Source organism: Bidens hawaiensis, unplaced genomic scaffold (assembly GCF_021521415.1).
Source record: "Bidens hawaiensis isolate Kalapana, Puna unplaced genomic scaffold, B.hawaiensis_p1.1 tig00063193_1, whole genome shotgun sequence".
NCBI classification, from domain to species: Eukaryota; Viridiplantae; Streptophyta; class Magnoliopsida; order Asterales; family Asteraceae; genus Bidens; species Bidens hawaiensis.
In genome coordinates, this window is record NW_027501301.1 from 1 (window position 1) to 26,326 (window position 26,326).

General features: G+C 36.8%; 2 protein-coding genes and 1 pseudogene across 3 annotated transcripts; 2 read left to right on the forward strand and 1 right to left on the reverse strand.

Moving 5' to 3' along the window:
- The first annotated feature begins 6,948 nt into the window (after window positions 1-6,948).
- LOC143603853 (serine carboxypeptidase-like 45) lies at window positions 6,949-10,924 on the forward strand. The gene is made up of 8 exons (XM_077080528.1): window positions 6,949-7,058; window positions 7,206-7,298; window positions 7,458-7,528; window positions 7,941-8,222; window positions 9,150-9,277; window positions 9,364-9,456; window positions 10,000-10,117; window positions 10,561-10,924. Exons 1-8 carry the CDS (start codon window positions 6,971-6,973, stop codon window positions 10,747-10,749), a joined length of 1,062 nt encoding a protein of 353 aa, XP_076936643.1. The 5' UTR covers window positions 6,949-6,970; the 3' UTR covers window positions 10,750-10,924.
- Window positions 10,925-12,694: 1,770 nt separating this feature from the next.
- Window positions 12,695-15,243, forward strand: LOC143603852 (G2/mitotic-specific cyclin S13-7-like; annotated as a pseudogene). The gene is made up of 5 exons (XR_013148151.1): window positions 12,695-12,775; window positions 13,544-13,758; window positions 13,870-14,203; window positions 14,342-14,748; window positions 14,838-15,243. The product of XR_013148151.1 is annotated as a G2/mitotic-specific cyclin S13-7-like (transcript).
- A 1,740-nt stretch (window positions 15,244-16,983) lies between these two features.
- Window positions 16,984-21,364, reverse strand: LOC143603854 (stomatal closure-related actin-binding protein 2-like). Its single transcript, XM_077080530.1, has 12 exons — window positions 21,013-21,364; window positions 20,193-20,321; window positions 19,655-19,747; window positions 19,433-19,573; window positions 19,281-19,349; window positions 18,700-18,783; window positions 18,390-18,570; window positions 17,856-17,972; window positions 17,700-17,758; window positions 17,489-17,626; window positions 17,214-17,363; window positions 16,984-17,131 (listed from the first exon to the last, which is right to left on the reverse strand). The coding sequence occupies exons 1-12, from the start codon at window positions 21,295-21,297 to the stop codon at window positions 17,084-17,086; spliced, it is 1,494 nt and encodes a 497-aa protein (XP_076936645.1). The 5' UTR covers window positions 21,298-21,364; the 3' UTR covers window positions 16,984-17,083.
- Between the last annotated feature and the right edge of the window lie 4,962 nt (window positions 21,365-26,326).

The following is a 26,326-nucleotide window of genomic DNA, read 5'->3' on the forward strand; positions in this document are numbered from 1 at the left end:
GGTGGTTGCCAAGGCAATGAGCTCAGGCTACTATTGGCCAGGCATGTACTTGGATGCGCTAAAAGAAATCCAAAAATGCAAGGCATGTCAGAGCTACGCGCCAAACACCATGCGGCCAAAGAACAACTTGATTCCGGTGACCTCTGCATGGCCTTTCCACAAATGGGCCATTGATATTGTGGGGCCCCTGCCGTAAGCGCAAGGGCGAGTGAAATTTTTGGTAGTGGCGATAGACTATTTCACAAAATGGGTTGAGGCCAAGCCACTAGCAAAAATCACAGCTGAGGCGATGAAGCAATTTATCTGGAGCCACATCATTTGCCGTTTTGGCCTTCCTATGGAAATTGTGAGCGACAATGGCAAACAATTCACTGACAGGAAGATATCCAGCTGGCTCAAAGAATTGCACATCAACCAAATCTTCACTTCGGTCTACCACCCTCAAGGGAATGGCCAAGTGGAACGCGCGAATCAAAGTTTGTTAAATGGGCTGAAGAAAAGGTTGGAGGGAGAATCCCATTCTTGGGTCGAAGAGTTACCTAATGTCCTGTGGGCGCACAGGACATTAAGCAAAACTAGCAATGGCGAATCCCCGTTCAGCCTAACCTATGGGACAGAGGCTATGATCCCAGCAGAAATTGGATGCCCATCCCATAGGGTACTCATGATGAGCAAGACTGATAACGAGCGCGAAAGAAGATTGGACATCAACTTGCTTGAAGGACGCAGAGAAGCGGCTATCATCAATGAAGCCAAATACAAGAAAAAGCTGGAAAAATATTATAATCAGCGCGTTAAAGAATGCCACTTCAAGAAAAATGATTTTGTCATTCGAAACAATGAAGCTAGCCGCGCGATACCCCCAGGAAAAATGTCCCCAATTGGGAGGGACCTTATCAAATTTCAGAAGATTTGGGGAAAGGCGCGTACACTTTAAAAGATTTGAATGGAAAAAAGATACCGCGCGCGTGGAACGCGGCACAGCTTAGAAAATGCTTCATGTAAAGTTCAAATATGTAATCACGGCTTTTAAGCCATCATGAATGATGATTCGCGCTATCTTTCAATATTTGTTCTATTACCTTTGCATACATGTTTCACACTTCCTTTATTAATTTGGAGCAATATGACAACACTATATTGACTTCAAAACAAAATAAAACGAAGTAAAACATACATGCGCGAGCCTTAGCTCAAACACGTTAACGAGTCTTAACTCTAAAAACGTCAGGGCCTTAGCCCAAAACAAAGAGCCTTAGCTCAAAACACTCACAAACATCCATCTTACATCCCGCGCAGCCTGATCATAAAAATCCTTAAACACAACTAAGGCAAAGTACATGCCATATCATAGTTGTTAAGGTCTCAGGTCGAGGTCGCGCACGGAATAAGAGTGGATATCTGAGTAACACATGCTGACATGTAATGGCTAAAACTCATAATTCCATATAAAAAACGCGCGACAACGAGGCGCAAAAAAGGAATAGTGAAAAGTCATCACGCGTGTCAGCATAAACAAGATACTGCGAAACCACTTACAAAATAGGACTATGGTTAAGTGAATAATTTCCTTACAACCTTGTTCTTATTTTAACGTGCAAGCATATCTTATATCTATACAAGCAAACATGAAGAGATGAATGGAAATGCGCAAGATGTGAAAAAGGAAAAACAAATTTCATTCCATAGCGTTGAAATTTACAAGTATGATGAGTTACAAATTACAAATAAAAATAAAAACATGAAGGGCTTCTCAAGTCTCCACGTTGACATTAGCCTCTTCATCATCCTCATCATCGCCCTCGGCATCTGGCGCAGCCTGCTCCTCTTCATCTCCAAACTGACCATAGTCAAGTTCTTCCTCCTCATTGGAGTCTTCTATCACGACGGTGTCAGGAGCAGATTCTTTCGCCGCGCCAGAACCGCTGGCAGGGGCAACATCCCCCGCGCCACCATCATCGCCACCAGCCCCCTCGCATTCATCGAGCAACTTCTTTAGCGCGCCGAGGTCGGGCTGGTCAGCAAGCGCAGCAATCTGCAAATCAATAGAAAAGTATTGAGTACAAAACACTTGGAAAATTAATCAAGAAAAACTCATTAAGGTCGAGGTACCTGCATAAGGATGGGGATGGGAGTATTCATATACTTCTCCCCCACCGCGGCCATGTCCGCGCAGGCCGCGTCGCTCTTGTAAGGGTACTCGGATGGGTTCTTCTTCAACATGCCATATTCATACCCATCCGTAAACCCTTCAGCTCGACCCACCAAGCGCGCGGCAGCATTGCAGTCCATCACAAGGGCCTGAAACTCGGCGGAATATTTCATCGCCAAAGCGCAACGAGTCATGCCCTGTGACACCAGCCATTGGCGATCCTGCGCGAGGCCAGCAACAGACGTCTCGAGGGCAGGAACCTGGGAGTTTAATAACTCAACAGTTTCCTTGGTCTTTTTTAGCTCCTCTTTGTCAGACGCTGCTGCCGCCAAAATTTTTTCTTTCTCCGCCTGCGCAGCATCAAGTGCTTCCTGGCTGGACGCTGCCGTCGCCAAGGCCTCATCTCTATCGGCCTGCGCGGCCGCCAACTCCTTCTTCAGGCGCGCAACCTCGCTCTCCAGTGATGATTTCTCAGTGATACTCTGGACGATAGCTTGGTCACGCGCCTCCGCCTGCTGTTCCAAGACACGCACTCTCCGCGCGTACTTGGCAACTTCGGCCTCCGCCACCTGCTGCTTCTCCCGCGCAGCTTGGAGCTCATGCCCGCGCTTAATAAAGGCGGTGTTGGCACTTGCTCGGTTTTCGCTGAGCTCCGCCTGGAGTTTCTCAGCTCGTGCGCGAGCATCAGAAAGGTTCCAGGCGGCCACCTTAGCCTCTCGCTGGGCTTCCACAAGAGCATCGCGTACTTTAATATAATCACGACGAAGCTCCTGGGAGGCAGCAAAGAAAGCCGACCCAGCGAAAATATGGTCATTCAGCAAGTCAGCGCGGGTGCGCTCCTCCTGATACCTCCTTTCAGTAGGAGGCACGGCATGAGCCCAGAAGTCCTCGCATACGCCCATGGATTGGAAGGAACCGTCTTCATTAATATTCCATCTCGGGCGGTAAACGTGGTCACCTTCCTGCAAAACACAAGAAATGTTCTAAGTCATAAAACATACTTATATGGAGGTACGCGCAGTGGAGCAACAAATTAAAACATACCTGCGGGGATGAAGCAGAAAAGTCAGCGCCAGCCCCACCAGAAGTCTGCGCTGCGAAGTCTTGTGGCATCGCAGGGCTGGCGCGGTCTCCCAAGGAGTCTTCAGCTTGAGCCCCCTCATCCTCCTCATCTTCTTCAATAGGCCTCTTCTCCTGCGACCTGGAGGGCTCCAAACCAGCCTCGCGGAGAGGGCTGCGCGTAGGAGGAGGCGAGGGAGGTCTCGACGCCGCCAGTTCGGCGCGCAATACGGCTTCCTGCTCCTTTGTAATCCCAATAAGGGGAGAATCAGCACTAGCAGGAGCAGGACCAGAACCAGCGGCGCCGCCAACGGCGCCAGGAGTGTCACCGGCAACTTGTACGCCAGCTACAACTCCTATGAACAAATCAACAAGGAAAATTGGTTTATGACTGGATCCAAAAGAAAAAATTCAGAAAACAAATGTGCAAAACATACCTTGGCGCAATTCTGTTGGCGCGGCGAACATCGCCATAAAGTTCATTCTACCCTTCTCAGAGGGTAGAACGGGGGACTTCGAAGCAGACCCCGGCGCAGCCTCAGCACCTTGTGGCGCCTGCGGCTGATCTGCAACCGTCGCCGGTCCTGCAAACATTCAAAGGAGCAAATGTTTAATAATAATTCAATCAGATGAAGATAAGCAAAGTATACCTGTCGCAGGCGCGGCACTGCTTCTCTCTTCAGCCGCGCGAACGGAGGAGGTGACGCCACCATACCTCAAGTGGACAGGAGGTCTGCCCACTTTCACAGGCAGGGAAGCTAAAGAACCCTTGGTGGTAAACACCTGGGTTTCCTTAGGTCCCTTCGTTTGAGCATGGGGATGAGCGACATGGGTGTCATCTTTCTTTTGTCTCTTACTGCCCCCTGCGCCAGATTTCCCCTTAGCTTTGCGCTTTAGTAGGGGCGCCTCCTCTTCCTCCTCCTCCTCTTTCGCGAGCTCCAGCTCATAGTTTTCGAGCGCATCTGCAAATACAAGCAACAGAACTGTTAATAAATTTTGGTATTCTAAAGGAATAAGCATAAGTGCGAAGGCTTACCAGGCGCGTCGCTATCAAAATTAAATTCCAGATCCACAGGGATGAACATGTCATCGAAGCGATCTGGGAAACCAACCTCCCCAGCGCCAAGCGCGACGGAACCACCCTCCACTTGATCATCATAAGCGGCGTGGATATAATCCTTGGTGACTGCACAAAAAGAAGTCAAGTGATATCAGCAAAAAGAATTATGTTCGCGCAGAAAAAGAAATAAAGCAATAAAATAAACTTACACAACCCGTCGACTTGGATTACGGGCTCAAGCGCGCTGTCAGCCCACAGCTTACTCATGCCGACCCCCACCAGCGCCTCCTCGCGAATGTTCTTGGCGGGGGATGGTTCGGTGGTCAGTTTCTTAACCCAGGCGCCGGTTGGGTTCTTAATAACATCCGCATCCGCGGGCGCAGAATCGATCGCGCGCATCGTCATGCGGATGGGGATTACACCAGCCCTGATGTAGAAGAACCTCTCAGACCAGTCATGAAGGCTCTTGAATGATACGGTGCTGCATTTAACCTTCTGACTGCGAGGAATAAAGGAGATCCAAGAATCTTGGATCTTGGGCTTGTAAAAAAATTGAAAGCGCCGAGGGGTGGGCTCCTCGCGCTGTGATTTGCACATGAACTCGAAATGAGTCATGCGCACAAGTCCAAACGGATGGACTTGGGATATATGAATCCCGAAAAAACGTAACACCGCGCCTACAAACCTTGTCATCGGAAGACGAAGGTTGCAGTGGGTGAAAAAATGGGTGTACAGTGAAATGTAGCCGGCAGGCGGGTCCGCCGCCGTTTGCCCGGCCCCAAGCAACATGCAGCCAAACAGGGCGGAAAAACCCTGTGACGAGATGAGGCTGTCGAGATCGGCCTGCCTCAATTTGCAGGGGATTTCATTCCACCTTTTCGGGGCCTTGGTTTTCCCTACTTCCTCCGATGTGGTCTCAATAACCCTCTTCCCCTTGCCCTTCTGCTTCAATGTCGACATCACCACAGATTTCACACGGCGTCTTCGGGAGGCAATAGAGGTGATGGAGGGTTTAGAGGAGTCTGAACTATCAGACATACAACTGCAGCAGCAGATAATCGAGGATTCGAAACAATCAAAACACTCAAATCAGAATATGAAAGGCAGGAATTCGAAAATTTGCAACAATGAAGATGAAGATAAAAAATTTCCTAAGGGCCTGCTTTTATAGGCCCAGGAGAGAGAAATGTGGCAACTGATCGGATTTCACGCGCCCCCACTCGCAGGTGCAAACCAATGCGAGCGCGACACGTGTTCCAGACAGCTGTGCGAGGGGACATGAAAGGCAACTGTAGCACCTCGAGCACACGAAACGTCTGACACGTTTACGGCGCACATCACCACCAACCAACCACGTGTTTGGACCCTTCGTTTCAACCAAATGGATAGAACTTCGCGCAACGATGAAAACAACCAAGAAAACGACAAAACCCCATTAAAAGACCAAATCAGTAAGTCTAATATCTATCTTACCGCGCTCGCGCGAGATAAGACACACATTAGACTGGGGGGGCTTGAAGAGGTATGTACCCGCCTCAACACCGAGCAAGGCGGGTCAACCCACAAGATAAACACATTATGAAGGCACAAAGCCAAAACCTATGCGCATGGCGCATACAAAACTTATGCTCAAGCATCACATGCTTGCACATATCACATATGCTCAAGCATCACATATGCTCACGCATCACATATGCTCGCGCGTATCACATGCTCAAGCATCATATATGCTTATGCATATCACATCGTGCGTGGCGCATTCGCGCGCGGCGCATATCACATGCTCGCGCATTATACATGCCCACCCATGCGCGTGGGGCAACCGCGCGTGACGCGTATTACATGCTTGTGCGTATCACATCTGCGCATGAAATATCTGCGCGTGAGAATAAAGAGAAGACCTCGCGCATCCTCAGGATGGGCGCATATCACACGTGCACATAATCAACCTCGTCCTTATCCAAATCAGGATTAGGGCAACCTTGATTGTGCACGTCAGACAACTTTCCAGAAGGCATCTTTTTAAGGAATAAGGATATGCTGATGTTGACAGCTGCTAAATGAAAGGTGGACAGCTCAGCATGACTCATGGGTTACCACGTGATCATAACCAATGAAAAAGCACCAGGTGTCTCCAGGGACACGTGGCGCGAATCGATTGGAGGAGGCCAACAAAACCCTAATTTGATCTCAGCTCAATCAGTGAGAACCCTAGCACTATAAATACATCATAACGTACACAGTTACAGACATTGATTCACATTGAAGCATATTCAATTACATTCACTGACAGGCAGCCCTAGTCAGTTATTTTCTCATACACAGAGAGACAATCACATAATCATACAGAGTAACATACAGTATTCAGCTATTAAGCAATACTCTCCCAATTCCCTTACTCTCACATTATTATCTTCTCCTACACCATACTTATTCTCACGCCGGAGGGTTATCCCAAAGAGGACCCCTCTGTCCCTTTCTGAGGGGTAAGTAACGGCGCTGTTCATTTTATAGGTGGAAGAACACTGATCCAGAAGAACCATCGGTGAAATAGTACAATCACACCCGAGGAAAGTAGATCTGCTACCAGTGAGTAGATCCACGTTTCTTCAGTATGCAACTTTATTAAATGTTGCAATATATTACATAATTTTTGGAAATAACATTGGGAAATTCAATGTTATATTACAGAAGCAAATATGTTATATCTGGAGTCACCAGCAGGAGTTGGATTCTCTTACTCTGATGACCAGTCTTTTTATACATCAGCTAATGATGTCATTACAGGTTAGTTACTTCTTCTATCAAGTATAACTCATTATTATTGTTATAAGTATATGTAGGTGATGCCATATTATTCTTAATAGCTAATGCTATCATTGCTTTGGACCTTTGGTCAAATTCACATGTGATGATTATTGTTTCTCATTTCAGCTAGTGACAATCTTGCTTTTCTTGAAAAATGGTTTGAGAAATATCCACAGTACAAGAATCGGGACTTCTATATCACGGGCGAAAGTTATGCAGGTATGTTATGCAACAACTTTAAAAAAGCTAAATACCATAAATTTTGTACTCTTATTTGATAGACTAGTTCTGCATTAAAGTTATTGTACAAATGATAGTTTTTATCATTATTGTTTTGGCTGAACGTTTTGACCGGTTTCTTGGTGCCAATTTTTGCAGGACACTACGTTCCTCAACTCGCAAATCTCATAGTTCACTCAAAAGCCAAAATTAATCTCAAGGGAATTGCAGTGAGTAAAATTAATAATCACTGAATTTAGGGGTGTGCATGGGTCGGTTTTGGGTTCAAAATTTGGTTCGGTTTAGTTTTTATGGTTTTAATTACATGCAAAACTAAAACCTAACCAAAAGTTCAATTTTTACGAAAACAGAATACCAAAGCGTCGGTTTTTGTTTGAGTTCAGTTATTTCAATTCTGTTTCTTGACTTTTTCGGTTTCATGCACACGCTTAACTGAATTTGGCCATAAGTTTCTGAACTTTGGTTTTACATGATTATATCACGTTATTTATACACTTAGAAATAAAGTCCCGGGCTTTTATCTTTACAAAAGAAGTCCTTTTTGCATGATTAAACCCTTAACTTTTTACAAAATATAACGAAGAGGTCCATTTTTGGTGAACTTATTATTTTGTTGTGTAGATAGGTAATCCACTTTTGGACTTCAATACGGATTTTAATTCAAGGGGGGAGTATCTTTGGTCTCATGGATTATTATCAGATGATACTTATGATATGTTTAACTCAAAATGCAATTATTCAACTATAAGAAGACAAGGACAGGCTAGGTCTTATACACCTACTTGCTCTCTAGTTGCAAATCAAGCTTCAAAAGAGATTGGTCGATTTGTTAACGCGTATGACGTCACACTTGACGTTTGTTTATCAAACGTTTTCTCACAATCACTAGTTCTCGAGCAAGTTGTGAGTTTAGTAACTTCCTAATTGTTGTTTATGATGTGTTAATAGACCTGTAAGCGAACAAAATATTCAGTGCTCAGGTGACTACTTGGCAGGAAATTCGTTAATATAATAAACGAATGAACATGAACAAAAGCTTTTGTTCATTTAGTTAAACAAAAGTACATGAGCACATGTCTGGTTCGTTTATGTTCTTTCGTTTATGTACGTTCGTGAACCGTTCATTATACTGTTAACGAGCGAACATATTAACTTTCTTAACAAACGGACATGAAGAAGAACACCCTGCCTGTTTAACTGTTCGTGTCCATTCGTTTGTTTGGTTTAAGTTAAACAAACGACCACGAACATGCTCTGTACATGTTCGTGCGGTTTGTTTACAAGCCAAGATATTTAGAAGTGGCAATTCCGACATGGTTAGGAATTGGTCAGTCGGCTTGGATTATGTATTATCTTTAATGGATCGAAACATGAAATACAAAAGATTAAGTTAAAAGGAATCGGGCCAAATAGGTCAAACATATAAAAGCAGTGCATTTTTTTTAAAAGTAATTTATTGAAATGATCCAATTTTGTAATCCTAATTGACAAACCAATCTGTTGTAAAAAGTTTAAAATTTTTTGGACAAAATGTGTTTTCGGTTAAAATCGACCCGGCCCTGTCATGTGTCCATTTTTGCCACATCTCTAACGGGTAAAATAAAAATATATAGTTTAAAAAGAATTGGGTCGAATGAATCGAAATTCATGCAAATTGTATTTTTAATGCATAATCGATGCACTAAGCACATACAAAAAAATTTACTATTTGTTTACAAAACGGGTTTTGATTCAAACAGACATAAGTTTGTTATCGCCCGAACCCATTTTGACCCGTTTCCAGATCTGGGTCAAATTTTTTTTGTACATAATGACTGTTTCCACTTGCAGCAAGATGAGGAGACAAAGATAGACGTTTGTGTGGAAGATGAAACGATTGAATATTTGAACCGAAAAGACGTTCAAACCGCTCTCAATGCTAGACTTGTAGGTGTGAATAACTGGACCCCGTGTAGCGAGTAATACACGAACCCATTATCATATTCCACTTTATCAATTTAAGAAAACTATATATTAATGACCGGTTCTTGTTTTATAATGACAGAGTTTTAAGCTATGACATGGACAATCTTGAGGTACCAATGACTCCAGTCTTGACCTCCCTCATCAAATCTGGCATTAGGGTTCTTGTTTACAGGTGAGTTAAATATATACCAAACATAAATAAGTAGGCTTGTATTTTAGGTTAAATATATACCAAACATATGAAAGATGTCTTGTGTGCCAAACAAACGATAGAAATGAACAATAAACTAACGGTTATGTTTGTTTGGTAACAAAATAAACGAACAGTTCATGAACGTAACTGAGCATAGATGAACAAATGTAACTGAACATAAACAAATGAACATAACTGAGTTAAAACCATTTGAAAGTAATGCGAACAATAATGTGTTGTTAAAAAGTTATTAAAATTTAAAACTAGACTATATTGTAATAAGTCTAAAAAAAATTAAGTGAATATATTATCAAATGTAAATGAACAAACTTAAACAAACATAAACTAACGAACATAAATGCAGAATGACACATGAGCTAATATTCATTCGTTTAACAAAATGAACAAAAAAATTTTAACCGGGCCAATTAAAAGAGTTCAGTTAAAAATGAAACGGGTTAAAATTGGCTTAAAAGGGTCAAAATGGTTGAAAAGATTAATCTTTCTATTTATTTTTTTCAGTGGGGATCAGGACTCTGTGCTCCCGCTAACTGGGACACGAGTGGTGGTCAATGGCTTGGCTAAGCAGTTAGGTTTGAACGTAACTCTACCGTACAGGGCGTGGTTCAATGGCAACCAGGTTAGTTCACCTTTGCGTACTAGTTACAACTACATTTTTAGTTGGATTTTATGAATAAGATGTTACATATTTGCTTGACTTGACAATTTCAACTCATTTAGTTAATTACTTATTTTTTGGTCGATTTAAGTTATGTTTTATTCCTAATAAATATAATAAAAGTAGTTATTTGTAACATTTACTAAATATACCAGTAAACGTTATTACTGTAAACCGTTTAGACTCTAGACGCTTAATGTTCTTGGAATGGGTAACTTTTTTATTATGTTTTAGAAGGGTTAAAATGATATTATGAAAGTTAGAAGGATACAAGTGATTTTTTTGAATTTTAAGAATATTATTTGGCCCGAACCCGATAAGAACCGTTACCTAACCCGCTCATTGTGTCATTTTCACTTTTGGGTTTTGTTTTTTTTATATTTATGAAGTTTAACTTTGGGCAGGTTGGTGGATGGACACAAGTGTATGGCGATGCTTTAACTTTTGCAACCATTAGAGGCGCATCACACGAAGCCCCGTTCTCACAGCCCGAGCGATCAATTGCGCTTTTAAGAGGATTTTTGGCGGGAAAGCCATTGCCATCTGCCAATGAAATCGCTCAAAAACCTGAGCGAGTAATCCCTCATTTGTAGGCTAGTGAATAACCGGTTTCTCACATATCTTGAGTCGCAATAAATGTTTGATATGCGGGTAGTGTAACTGTAAAGGACCTGAGGTGTTGTCTTATGTACCAGAATAATTATGTAACCTAATTCTGACCCAAATTTCGGATAGCCTATATGCACTCGGTAGCTTGAGTTTACTCTCTTCGTCATGCATCGGTTGTTTGTACACTTTGCGTACATGAGTGTACATTATCTTAGACACGGGGTTTAAGATATGGTTGAACAATATGGGCTTGTTCATACCAATTGTGCCTAAAATTATATCTTCACCAACAACCTGGCTACTAAACTTTAGGGTGTAGGTAATTAGGTTTAGAGACGACTAAATTGCATCGAAATTGAATAAACCGAACTGAACTGGCAAATTCAGCTTTCGGTTTCAATATCTCAGTTCGGTTTGAATAATGCAAATAAATCGAATAACCTAAGTACACCGATAAAAATATATTATTAGAGAGTTGGTTACAAAGATGGTCCTTCTGGTTCGGTTTCAACTCACTCTCTTCTTTCTCTTTCCCTCTTCCACTTGCTACCATTTTTACTTCTAAATGTCTATCATTTTTATTTCATCATCTCAAACTGGTACGAACAAGACCGGTATCTCAATTAAAACGCAAACCAGAAACCTATTACCATTTCTACTTCTAAAGGTCTACAATTTTTTTTTTTTGGCTTAGCATTCAAGTATGTTATTTTTCCCAAATCAAAAGAACCATCTATGTAATTGACTTTTAAGATTATTTAAGTTTTGTCATTTAGCACAATCTAATTACACTTTTGTAAAATGTTATTTAGCCTAATTCATTTTAATGACAAATAAAGATAAATTTATATAGACTTTAATATTCGAAAAATAAATTAAGAAAAGTTTTATGTTGTATATTCAGTTGAAACAAAAACCAAACTGAACAATCGAAAACATAATAAACTTAATAACCAAAAAACTGAAATGACAAACACCCTTACTAAGCTTGTCAAAACGTGTGGGTTGCACGCCTAACCAATTTAGGTTCGTGTCCAAACAAATCAGACTTAAAATGAGTTCTCGTCGTTTCAAAAATGTAATATGGTTATTCAAATATTATTTAATAAAATGTATAATCTTGTTTTAATCTTTTGTTTAGTATCATCTTTTCTTCAGTATTACATGTAGATTTTATTTTATAAAACATTGACAAATTTTAAAATTTAAACATTCAAAATTTATCATGTAAACTTTGAATTTAGGTAATAAACAATAAATGGGGTATAATATAAGTCCTAAAGCCAATATACTTATCTTAGATTTAATTGTTTTTTTTTAACTCATGTTGTAAAATTAAAAGTGTGAATTTGTTAAACTTGAAAATTGGTGTTAACTTTGTTGTGTTAAATTGTTAAAAATTTACTAACATATTCTTTTTTTATAAACTTGTTAAATGCACGTACTAGAAACATACAGATTCAGTAAATGAGGATATACAACCGTTCAAGAAAGTGAAAATCAGGCCACATTATTTTCACGACAACTTAATGAAACCGTTAAGGTCACGCTACTGATTACTGACTACATGTGACAACTCAAGCCACATAATTTTTCTATGCAAATTATGTTATTGGGATTTAAATCATAAAATGGGTAACTAATAATTTGCTATATTATTGGGAATAGACATGAATACAAATAATTAACAAGGGAAAATTGCTATGTTATTGGCAATTAGAAAAGGGTAGTAATAATAATAATAATAACAATTTGTTTAAACCTTAACATCTTATAACTTCAAGGGGCATTTTTGTAAACCTACAAAACTTTGAATAAGCCAACGGCTAGAAATCAGACCGTTAGGGGCAGCGTAAGCAATATTCATCGGCTTCAAAAAGGACCATCATCTCTTACAATATTCATTCATCAGTTGACATTTTACTATTCAGAGATCTAGAGAGAGTGAGTGAGAGTTAGAGAGAGAAAGTAACATGGGTTCAAGAAATCTTGTTCAAGAACAAAACAGAGGTACCAATCAATCTGGGTTTCATTTTTTATCATTCAATCTCTGATTTTGTTTGACTATTAGATCTCTGGGTTTCAAATATTTAATGGTGTGAATCAAACCCAGTCTGGGATTTTAAAGATTTTAGTTAAATTAGGGGTTTAGATTAATACTCTGGGTTTTTGTTTGATTATTAGATCTGTGGGTTTTGATTACATCTGGGTTTCAATGGTGTGAATCAAAATCAATTTGGGTTTTAAATATTTTGAGTTAAATTAGGGTTTTTGATTGATAATCTTGAATTTGATTGAATCTTGTAAAAATTAGTTTTTTTTGGGTTAATAGATATTGGGTTTATGATTGCATCTGTTTTGATGATGTTAATCTCAAAATCTTGGATTTTAAAGTTTTCCACTAATTTAGGGTTTTTGAATCCTCTGTTTATTTGATTGAATCTTATAAACCCTAGTTCTAGTTGGTTATGAGATCTTCCAGTTTTGATTACATCTGTTTATTTAATCTGTGATATTTGAAAATTTGAGTTATTTTAGGGTTTAATTTTAAAAGTTTTTGTATCCTCTGCTTTTTTTGTTGAATCTGTTTTGATTTTGTGAAATTTAATGTGGGATTTTTAAAATTTTTAGTTATTTTAGGGTTTCTGTATTATCTGATTTTTTGGTTCAATTTTTAGTTATTTTAGGATTTTTAAACTTATTAGTTATTTTTAATCATTGAGGTTTTAGAATTGATCATCAATTTTAATTCAAATCCTTGTTTGCCATTGATTTTAGTTGAAGCAGTTGGAGTGATGAAACATAAGAACATTGCGGTGGCACCGGCAGCCGGACAACCCAAGAACCGCCGTGCACTTGGCGATATTGGCAACATGGTTACTCTCAAACCACCAGACGGAAAACCCTTACCGGAAATCCACCGACCCGTTACCAGAAGCTTCTGTGCACAATTACTTGCCAATGCACAAAAAGATGCAGCAGAAAACAAAAAGGTTAATTTTTTTATTTTTTATATTTTTATTTTTTTCCATATTTCAAATAATATTCAATTTTATATTTATATATAATATATAATATCTAACTTTCTTGATTTTGTGTAACAGAAGCCATTGGCAGTTGCTGACAATAATAAAGCAGTGCCCAAGAAGAGAGTTACTGTAAAGCCGAAACCTGTGCCGATCCCACAAAACGCAACTGTGAATATCAGTCCCGACACGGTTGAAGAGAAACCGAAATCTGAATCTTCGGCTTTGCGAAAAAAGAAACCTCACTCGTCATTGACCTCCACACTTACTGCTCGGAGCAAAGCTGCTTGCGGTCTCGACTATAAACCGAAGCCCAAAAACATTGTCGATATCGATGCAGGCGATGTTAATAATGAACTTGCAGAAGTTGAGTATGTTGAAGATATCTAATAAATTCTACAAACTTGTAGAGGTAAAAATTTTTATAAAATGTTGTATAATTTTTAAATTTTTTTTATAAAATTTTTAATGTTTTAAAAAAAAATTTAAAATTTTTATAACTTTTTTTTTGTCTTTTAGAATTTAATGTTTATTTATTGGTTTAATGCAGAATGAGAATAAAGTTCATGACTATATGAACTCGCAGCCGGAAATTAACGAGAAAATGAGGGCGATTCTAATCGACTGGCTGATCGAAGTGCACAACAAGTTCGAGCTTTCAAACGAAACACTGTACCTCACAATCCACATTATCGACCGCTTTTTGGCAGCTGAAAAGGTGGCCCGAAGAGAGTTACAATGTGTCGGGATGAGTGCGATGCTTATTGCCTCAAAGTATGAAGAAATATGGGCCCCGGAGGTTAACGACTTTGTGCAGATTTCGGACCGAGCTATAAACATGTGCTGGTTATGGAGAAGAGGATTTTGGGTAAATTGGAGTGGAATTTAACCGTTCCAACTCCGTATGTGTTTCTCACTCGGTTCATCAAAGCCTCGGTTACCACACCCGAGACCAACGTGAGTGTTTGTATTATTATTAAATGGTTTTAAAATGTATCATGGTTCGGGTCATTGACTATTTAAAATGTACTTTTATGCAACTGCAGATGGAGAATATGGTGTACTTTTATGCGGAGTTGGGAATGATGCATTACGAGATTATTAAGTTTAGCCCGTCAATGGTGGCGGCAGGGGCAGTGTATGCTGCATGGGCTGCAATGAACAAGAGTCCCGTGTGGCACGATACGCTTGAAGTGCATACCGGGTTTAGTGAGGCGCAAGTGATGGAGTGTGCGAAACTGATGGCAGCGTTTCACTTGTATGCAAAAACCGATGAAAAGCGGAAGGTGATTTACAGGAAGTACTCAAGTGTTACGCGAGGTGTGGTGGCTCTTTACGATCCCGCTAAATGTCTGTTGTCGGGTTTGGTTTAATAAGAGAGGGGGAGGGGTAATTATCAAACTGATGGTTTGTTTCTTTGTTGGTTGGTTCTGATATAATTTCTGATATAATTTCACTCAATGATATCATGATTAAAAAGTTTTGTTGTTTTTTATAATATGTTAATCATATTAGTTAGTGCCTTGATTCTTTTTTGATGGTTACTTTCGAGTCTCTTGTCTCGAAGCTTGACTCGTTGACCCGTTAAAACCACACTTCATAGGATATATTTTCCTATGGTGATGTCTGTTTGGCCAACGCCTTCATAGGATATGTTTTTAACATTTTCACAAGTATGATTTCAGTTTGGTTTCATTAACTTCACAATAACTTATTGGCCAACCTCTAGTACTAAACACCGAGCTTGCTTTTAAACAAATTTATTATGATAAAAAATAACTAAACACTGATAAATTTATAAATAAGTCGAGCTCGAGTTTGAGGAGCTCAGAGCTTGGCTTGGCTCGTCTCGTTTAACATCATCCACCATAAAAAAAAATCACATAAGTTAAAAGAGGATGTTTTTGTTTTCATACGGTTTCATACGGTTCTGGCCAATCCCACAGGTAACACATCAAGACCCGTTCAAGAAAGAGTCGTCATTTCCTTACTTCATTCACTTCAAGACTGGTTCTGAACGCCGACACATCATCTTCAACCAACCTCCATCGTACCGGCGTCTCATATTCAATTCATTAGGCCAGCATCACACGCTAAGAGAAGAGGAGAGAGATGTTCGCAATGACTACCACAAGAATTTCTCCCCGTCTCTAAAGGGCCTCACTTTGTTCGTACCTTCTTGGCTTAGGACTTCACTTAGGATTTCTACCGGGTTCCGGTCCTTTACAAGTTCCTTAGGCCCGAGAGTTGGGGGTGAATTGGGGCGACAAAAAGCTAGAACACCGCCCCCGGGGGCAATATTTGGGCGAAAAGGGTCGGGGGCGGGGTTAGTTTGTCGCCGGGTGGAGCAGAAATTAATATTATTATATTAATATGACCGATGTAAAACGGTCAAATATTTAAAAAAAAAATAATTTAATACACCTTCTTCTCCATTTCATACACAATTCATACCCAAATTCTTCAAAAAAATTTAGCAAAATGAATCCTACAAACAACCCGAACCAACCGACACTCGCTACCATGAGAGAAATCATTAAAAAACAAAAAAAATGTGTCGAGGAACTCAACGATGTCATGAACGAAACCAACAAACAACACGAAAAGATTGACCAAATGTTGGAATTGCGGGAATTGAGTGAAAAATACGAATCCCTCAAAGCGGTCGGGTCACACGAAGAGGCCGCATTATTGCAACGACAACGAATTGAAAAAATGCGCAAATATTATGGATATTAGTATGTTATTTAGTTATGTTTTTTAATATTTTTAGTTGTATTTTTTTTTTAATTTTAATGCGTTATTAGTTATGTTTTTTAATTTTTTTGTATTTCTTTTTAATTTTAATGCATTTTTAGTTAATTATTTAAATAAATTGTTTTTTATTTAATTAGTTTAGTTATAAAAAGAAAATAATAAAAAAAACACAATGTGGGCACAACTTGTAGAACCTACACCATTACACCCCAAAAACAAATTTCCACTCAGCCTTACTATGTTTTTTTAACTATGTCCTTTTACATGCCCTCTATGTATATAATATTCCTGAAAAATTACCAACGGACAGTAATAATAATTTCAACAAGATAAGGTTTCTATCCAAGAGAGAGTTCCTTGTTATATCAAATAAAACTCGGCATACAACCAATTGACAGGCAAACCAAAACTATGCCTATAAAGGATGCACAAACTCATCAAATTAGTAGAAAAACACCCAATTACAAAACACACCCAACACACAATGAAACAATCAAATCTCACTTTGGAAACCTTCCTTGTCATTTTAGTCAAATTAAAGAAGATAAAGTGATGCTTGATCATCTGGTCCAGCCAACACCACCTGTTTTAAGTATACTAAAATCAGTCTATTTTAATATTATTTCACTTAGTTTGAGAATAATGAAGAGGAAGAGAATACATACATTGCAATCAAGCGCGTATCTTCGAGCTAGAACAAGGGCTGCGTTTCTTTCTCGTTCTGATTCAAACACCAATACAAAAGATTGACCTTTTCTTGATTGCCAAAATATTGATTTAGCCGCAAGATTCCCGCCACCTCTAAATCCACATAACTAATTTGCAAGAAAATATAATGAAATTTAAGGTTGTTCATTTGCAAAAAAAGAAGAATATATTATTATTATTATTATTATTATTATTATTATTATTATTATTATTATTATTATTATTATTTTACCTGCATTGATGTAGAGGAATATGCATCTCTAGCTTTTGTAATCCATCCTTTTGAAAGCTTCATTCTCATTTTTCCAACACGTAATAAGTGAGCGGAATGTGTCGTGTAATTTCGTCCGTTCATTTGAGAAATAACCACCTGTAAATGTTAATATAAAAACTTTTATTCAAATTAATTTTTAACAAATATATAGATTAAAATTTTTACATACACTGAATTCAGAATTTCCTTTTCGAGAAAGCGTCTCCACGCAACTCTCTAATCCAACGGCTGTTACAAAAACATTGTTAAAATAGATATACTGTTGTAAAAAAAAAGTCAACCAACATTTTATTGTGAAATATGAGAAAAAGAAACGAGAACAAACCAGGTTGTACTGTACAAGCTGACGTCACGGTAGATTTTCGGCCATTTGATATAATATCAACTTGCAATATTCGTCCAACATCAAAAGGCTCGGGCGCATAAACCGATTTATTAGCACCTGATGAAAAATAAACGTTCAGTGAACCATTCAACAGGAAGTTTGTCTATGTTCGTCTATTTAATAGATTAATAAACATTAACAAAAACCTCATGTTCGTGATGTTCCTTAGTTTACGCTTGTTTGTTTATATATTCATTTAAATTGTTAGGCCCATTAAAATTTTGCCTAGTTTTATTATTTTTTTAGGCACAACAGATTATCATTCACATTTACTTTTGATTGATATTTGCTCAGTTATGTTCGTTTATATTTGTTCATGTTTGTTCAGTTATATTCGTTCATTACGTTCACGAACCCTTCAGTTAAACTATTAACGAACGAATGAACGAACATGAACACGTTCATTTTTTCAACGAACAGACACGAACAAGAAAACCATGTTCGTGTTTGATTCTTTGTTTGGTTAATAAGCACCTGAAATAAGCTCCCTTCGGCTACATTGTGACGATAGACGGTACCACTGAATTGAACATTTTGAAAGCTCGGTGGCTTCTTCTGAACACGGCTGAAGTCGTAAAATTGAGCCCAGACTTCCGGAGCCCTCTAGAATATATAAGCTTAACTTGTTTTCCTCAACCAATTTCTTCAACAATAGCTGCATTTGGAATTTGGATGCAACAAAATAATAAAAAAATTTACATTTATTCTATTCTAGAAAAATAAAAAAAATATTTTGTTCTAATTAAAAAATATGCCAGATGACAAAAATACTCTTTTAAGACACCTCTTGCTGAAGCTTTATTGAGAATGCAGACTTTTCTTGTATCTGTAACCGCAAGGCTCGAAGCTCATGCTCCATATCCATCACCTAGAAAACAAAACGTATGTCAAATGACAAAAATGCCCTTTAAAAACTTAAAATTACACAAATATCTTTGATTAGGTGTCAAGAATACGAAGGGAACATGGTTTTGAGTTTTTGAAAACCATTTGGTTTCGGTTTTGATATTTATGCTTGAAATTTTTGGCCCGAAAAACAATTGGACCAAAATAATGATTTTGGGCCTACAACTTTTTGTTAATTAATAGTTAAATAATTATTATATATTTGGGCTAAGATATTTGGGTTTACACTATTTTGTTAAATTCTTATATAAGTTGTCCCATAAATAAACTAGAGTTAGTTACACGAATGGTCCCTGTGGACCGTATTGCAAGAAAGGCCCTTAAAGAAATTACATCTATGGTCCCGAATTGCTTATAAGTGTAACTCGAATGGTCCTTAGAATGAACGGGCGTTAATTTTTTCGATTAAGTTCATGTGAAATGACTAAATTACCCTTGATAAAAGAAACCAACAGATACCTTGCATGGATGATGCAACAACCTAATTCTTCTAGCCTGCTGGATTTCCTCCACCATCTCCTCCATTTCCTAGCAAGAAATCAATAACCACTTTCAAGAACGAAAACATAAAATGACAATAATACCCTTCAACATTATAAATTTAATATTACCTGTTTTCCCGAAGTTAATGACATCATTTCTTGCTCATCAAGAGCCTCCCCGATTCTTCTCACTACTGCTTTAGCACTTTCAATTTCTGCACATGCAAAAGATCTTTCTTGGTTTACAAGTTTCTTAGCATCTTCTGAAGCCTGTAAATACATAATAATATTCATTTAATACCTTGAATAAATTATTAAACAAAGTCAAAGCGATCAAAGTTAATTAATTACCTGTTTGAGAAAGTTTAAAAGTTTCTTAACTTCAGACTTCTCGTGTATCAACTCTCCTTCGTTTTGAGTCAACTTTACCGCTAATGCTTCCACCTATAATTTGTAAAAAATATTTACCTTAAAAGCAGGCTTGTGAACGAATTCGTTGAGATAATGAACATGCTCGTGTTCGTTTATGTTCATTCGTTAACAGTTAAACAAACGGTTCACAAACGTAAACGAGCGAATATAACCAAACATGGATGAACGAACATAACTGAGCTATAAGTAGTTAAAAGTGATGTGGAGAAAAATTGTGTTAAGAGCCTAAAAAGTTATTAAAATTGTACTAAGTTACAATGGTAAATGGATATACTAACAAACTTAAACAAATGTAAACCAATGAACGAACGTTCACGAACATAAATGAACTAACTTCCGCGTGAACAACTCGTGAGCTTTTCACGTAACGTTCAATACGTTTAAAGGCCATATAAGCAAGTGGATAAGAATAGAATGCAAAAAATTAAATAAAAATGTAAAAAAAGGGGTATTATACCATAGAGATAGCTTTTTCAACATCTTCCTTATTTCGACCGACTAATCGTCTTCTTAAATATTCCAAAGCATCTCTAAGTTTCTTTAAAAGTACATGACCCTCTAAAGAAGCCACCTCTTTGAGTTTAGCCTACATATAGTAATAACATCAAAACATTAAATTTGTAAAATTTATTCATTCCATAGTAATTTAAAAAAAAAGGAATCTTAGCTACTTATAAGTATGGCTATTCAAAAAGCTTGTGGATCGCTCGAAATCGGCTTGTTTGTAAACAAGTCAAGCCCAAGCCAATGTAAGCTCGGTTCGTTAAGCTCATTTAGCTCGCTCTTTTAAATTAAAGCCCAAGTTTTAATAAATATTCAAATTATAAATTTTGTATTATATGAATTATGCATTATATGCATGTTAAATATATGTTTTCTTCTTTTATATATATCAATTAGTTTAAAAATAAAACATTCATTTTTAAAATAATAAACGAGCTGGCTCCAGCTCAGCTCGTTTACAGCCCTACTTATAACCATATGTTTAACTGAATAAACTAGGAAAACAATAAACCATCTCACACACATTGTTCATTTAGATCATCCAGCGAATAATATCGTTATGAGTAAAAGATTCTATTTTATTAATTATGGAATGTGTTAAATATGACACTTTCAGTGTTTTCAAACGGTAAATTTGATATCATAAAAAATAAAAAGGTACATAAATGAAATATTTACTTTTATAAACAATTTATGTGAGTGAGACTGCCACAATATAGGGGCAATAAATAATCTCTTCATTTATTCAGTGACCAAAATACTTAAATTTATACCTCATCAGACAATTTAGCTGCAGCAGACAAATTCTTGTCAAATTTACTAGCGAGATCACGAACCGATAAACGTTTATGTTGATCAGATAACGCAGCGGTTTCTTGTGCCACGATATCTTTTAAAGGCGGGCCCTTATCATCCACAGCTGCTTCATCAAGAATCTGATTATCGGGCCCTAATTTATATTTCGGGAATTTGTTTGATTTGAAGCTCACATCTGCTGATACTGACAGAACCGCTTGCATTTGCATCTCATCAAAAACTTCAGGGGCCACTTTTGTCATTCTTCAAATTATATGTTCTACAATCTAAAAGTAACATGATTACTAGATATTAGTATAGTTCATAGTAATTTTTTTATAAAATTCCTTCCACATTAAGTAATACACTATTGTCCCACAAAAGAAGTCTATGATTGACTTTTGAAAGTCAAATGAGTCTTTTTTTTTTCATCTAAAATTGATAATATTAAGCAATTTCAAGCCACAAAATGGCTACCATTAAATTATAAAAAGTTATTCCACAATACAACTCATAAAATTTAGCAGATTCAAGCAACAAAATGGCTACTAAAGTTAATTATAAAAAAGTTGTTCTAGAGAAAAAGAAACATCTTGTGGTGACACAACCACAAAGTTGACTTGAAAAGTCAAGATTGGACTTACTAGCTAACAATGGAGTACACAAATCATAGCAGGATAGCAGATCAATTTGGTATATTAACAAACTTGATCAAATCATAGAATGTGTAAAAATAAAAAACTGGAGTGCAAAAGGCAAGTAGCTTCCAAACAGAATTTAATGACATAGAAATTTGATAAAAAAAACTAAAAATAATAATAAATAAATCCACAAAAAATAAAAATAAATAAATAAACAGAGATATATGATCTCACCTCTAGCATGGAAAAGTAGAAATGAAAACAAGATTCAAAGTTCAAAAACTTAGTTACAAAGATCGGATCGATAAAATGCTCGAAATGAGCCGAGCCTTTTCGAGCTCGAGCCAAGCCTTGTATAGGAAGGTAGTCTACGCTTGTTGACCTTGTGTATTTTTAAGTTTTCTCTCTTTTGGACTTGTATGCATTAATTACACACTGCGCAGCCGAGTTCTGGCTCGTTTAAGGTACTATGCAAGCTCTCGAGCCGAGCTTAGTTTCGTTTAAGGTTTTTCTCAATAATTAAAAAGATATATAATTTAATTATGAGATAAAAGCATATATAATTTAAGGTACTACACGGGCTCCCGAACGGAGCTTAGGCTCGTTTAAGGTTTTTCTCAATGATTAAAAACATATATAATTAATTATGAAATAATAAACGAGCCGAGCCGAGCCGAGGTTGAAAAAACTGAAATCAAATTTGTTAAATTCAACCACATTATAACAACTAACTAGTAACTACACCAAGTAATGGCAACTATATACACAAATTTCAACAAAAAACATGATCACAAATTTTAGCAAACAAATTGGAGAGTAGAGAGGTGTAGTACTTACAGACAGTTGTAAAGAATGTATATGAAAATATGGAGGTAAAAGTGGTTGTGGTTCTAGAGAGAGAAAGAATATGAAGAAGTAGAAGAATCCTAAAGAGGAAGAAGGTGTCAAGTGTTATGCTTTTTAAAAAGCAAAAAATGAAAATGATTAACAAAACTGGAAAGTAAAAGCTGGTCTGGTCTGGTCTGGTCCTGCTAACATACATACATACATACTTGGTCCACCATAGCTAAAACTGTTTTTTATTTTTTACTCTTACTCGTTTGGTAAAATATAATATAATATTATTATTATTTTTATACCTTTTTGGATTTTTAATAAAGTTTGGCTGTATAAACATTTTTAAACAGATTATTCAGAAATTACTAACACATAGCTCGTCTGGTTATACGGTTCATATGACATGCACAAGATGGTTTAATGGACCGTTAATGACAGTTGAGAATGTCATACGTAGGGGTATACAACCGGTTATGGTTAACGCAGCCAACTACCTGGTTAGCCCAATAACCGGTTTTCAGTGATGAAAAGCCTGCCCGGTATAACTGGTTTCTGGTTAACCGAACCGGTTAACCAGTAAATAACTCGGAGAAAAAGGTTTTTACAAAAAAAAAAAACTAATAACCGGCTTCGTAAATCAATACTATAAACCGATTTCTAACCGCGGGGTTGAATCGGGTGATAACCGGTTTTCTTTGGACCGGGTATTAACCGGTTTGTTTGTGCACCTCTAGTCATATGGAATTGTATGGTGTTTGAGAAATCATATGGTATGTATGATGTGTCTGACTAACATGAAAATAACTAATCCGGCCACTATCAAAGTCATATGGACCATGTGAACATATATGGCCATATCATATTTCATATGGCTTGTATGATATCGTAAGGCTCTTGTGATTTGACCAATAACACTTCTAAGTTTGTACTCTTATTGATAAGAGAAATAACTTGTATGTATGTAACTTGCATATATGTTATTTCAAAACAATTTACAACATTATAACAGACAGGGTAAATAAAATATACAGTCATTGGCATTGAAGGAGACACGGGAAATGATGAGGTGGAGGTTAAAGTTTATGCTTCCCTGACTACACGAGAATTTGATACAAACCGTTATCGTAACGAAATGAAACGTATCAACACTGATCAAATTCCTGTCGCGTGCCTTCGTAACATGCAGGTTAAAAGCAATTAGTTAAGTATATTACATAAAAAAACTAATACTAGTGGTAACTTAACAAGGGTAAGCAAAACGAATTATCAATAGGCTTTTGATCCTTAACCTGTTGTACAAACATATGTTATTGGCTTAGAATACATATATTATCTTTAATGTATGGTATATACACTTTCATTTTTAGGAATTTACCGAACATTGATTCCTTTTGAGATCATAGCGTGTGACGTTGGACTTCGTTTATTTGCTGTTTCGATAACTAGTCTTATTCGTTTATTGCTATAGTCTTATTGATATCGACATTGCCATTGCTATATTCACATGGTTTCATTTGCTTGTGCTTCACAATTATTGCCTCTTTTTTGATAGCTAGTCTTGTGATTGTTGTGTTCATACTTTCTAGCTTATTAATCTTTTATACTATATGTAATGTAGGAGCTACTAATTTTCTATGGGGTATCATTATCATATGCACGTAACCATGGACATCGACACGTGACACCTCCTTAGTGATGCAATTAGTGTACAACCAGGGCCGTCTCAAAAAATCATTAAAAAATTTTAAGTCGAATGCGAAAAATATTTTATACCTTAAATGAGTCGAACAACTAGATTTAAAGAGTAAGAATGCATATTTTTTCAATATATATATATATATATATATATATATATATATATATATATATATCATGTGATGTAGGGCCGGGTCGGCCGACCACCCAATAGTCCACTCGTCTAGCACTACCTTAGAGTCGGCCCTATATACAACATTTTCCAATTATAACTAGGTTAGAGGTTTTAACTTTTAAGACACGTATATTATCTCTAGTTACTACATTATTTATTAATTAACTTTGTTAAAATTCACATGATCTAAAGAAAAAGTTGAATTTATATATTTTTTTTAGCGTTGTTATAATTCTCATGATCTAAAGGAAGCCTAAAATTTATATTTGCCGGTCTTATTTTATTAAAAATAAATAGTAAACACATAATGCAAATTGTATAAAAGTTACACTTTAAACATATTTGATGTTTTGTATTGAAACACTTAAATAATACTCTAAAATCGATATGTTTTGACGACGACAACAACAAATAGCTTAAAGTTAAAATTATATACCAAAGATATTGACGTATATATATGTCATGGCAACGGTCGAATGGGTGGGGAGAACAAGTTATGATGGCAAGTCAAATAATTTGCGTTAGGTTAAAACAATTATTTTTATAACAACATGCGAAAATGACAAGTTTATATTGTCAACATCTTGTGTTGATTTTTCTTTTAACTTTATAAATTATTATTATACCCAAGTTGAATAGATATTTTATATTATTAATATAACAACCCTTTTTTCTATATAATTAACGCATCCATTGGACCATTACACACACGACCCCTACATTTTTTAACACAAATTTTTCACCAACTTTAATCATACTTCAATATTTCTCAAAGAGGCCCATAAATTATGCTAAATTGAAAAGTCTAGTCTTGTGCTCATAAAAGCATCCTCCATAAGTCAATAGCTCAAAAAGTTTAGTCTTCATGTTCATACAATTTTTTAACTCAAAAGTTTATAAGTCTTCTACATAAATCTTAAATCATTTCAGATTTAGAGCTTCACTACAGTAACTCAAGTATAGAACTAATATTAAATTAAATTAATAGTGTACGTAGTTGTATTTAATATAGTTGTCTTGGTCCAATATTATAGGTGCCATTGGTCCCTTAACGTTTGATGTGTTACATGAACTTAACATGTGCGTTTTGATAATACGACATTTCTTACCGACCTTTATTTGTCTCCGTATAGATACTTTTCTATTACATTATCAAAAAATGCTAATATACACATTGATGAAAATGGGCGTTAATGGTCTGCTTACCCTCCGGCCACCCGCAAGTTCAATGAACATATGTTAATCCAGGGCCCAAAATGTTAAATTTGGAATGTTAAACATTGCAAGCTGGACTTTTAAAAATTCATCGAACTCAAATGCATTTGTGTAGATTCTTTTCTCACAAAAGACATGATAAAAGGGGGACCAACATAAAGTTGATTTAGTTTCCTAATGGTCCCTCGAGTTTCTTCTATTTACAAAGGTACTATTCGTTAGAACTAAATTATCAATTCAAGCTACTACAATAGAATGTCATCACCATTTTGGTGAGAAATGATCAGCGAGTTTCCCTTATAGTTTCATTCTAGAGGATCTTATTGTGTTCTGAAATATGGGTAGCAGTAACATCGCTCTAAAAGATATTTGAACTTAGTTAATAAGACATGACAAGATTGTTATAACCCTTTAAAAGATACGTCGTTGTCATCGTAATAGACTCATTTAGAAAAACTACAATAGAATAAAGGTAGGATTAATATAATAATATAGTACAATGTCCAATTAACAACTTTGGATGTGAAATTAATATGTTTGATTAATGGTTGGTGGAGCAAACGGTTGGTAACATTCAACCAATCTAATTGGTTTTAATGATTACATAAGTCATTTTACATGTGACTCTCTCTCCTCTTTGTCTCCATAATTTTGGGGTATTTGTTAGACATAGTTGCAAACAAAAATAATTAACAAATAATATGTGTTTATTTTAAATAGATAAGACTA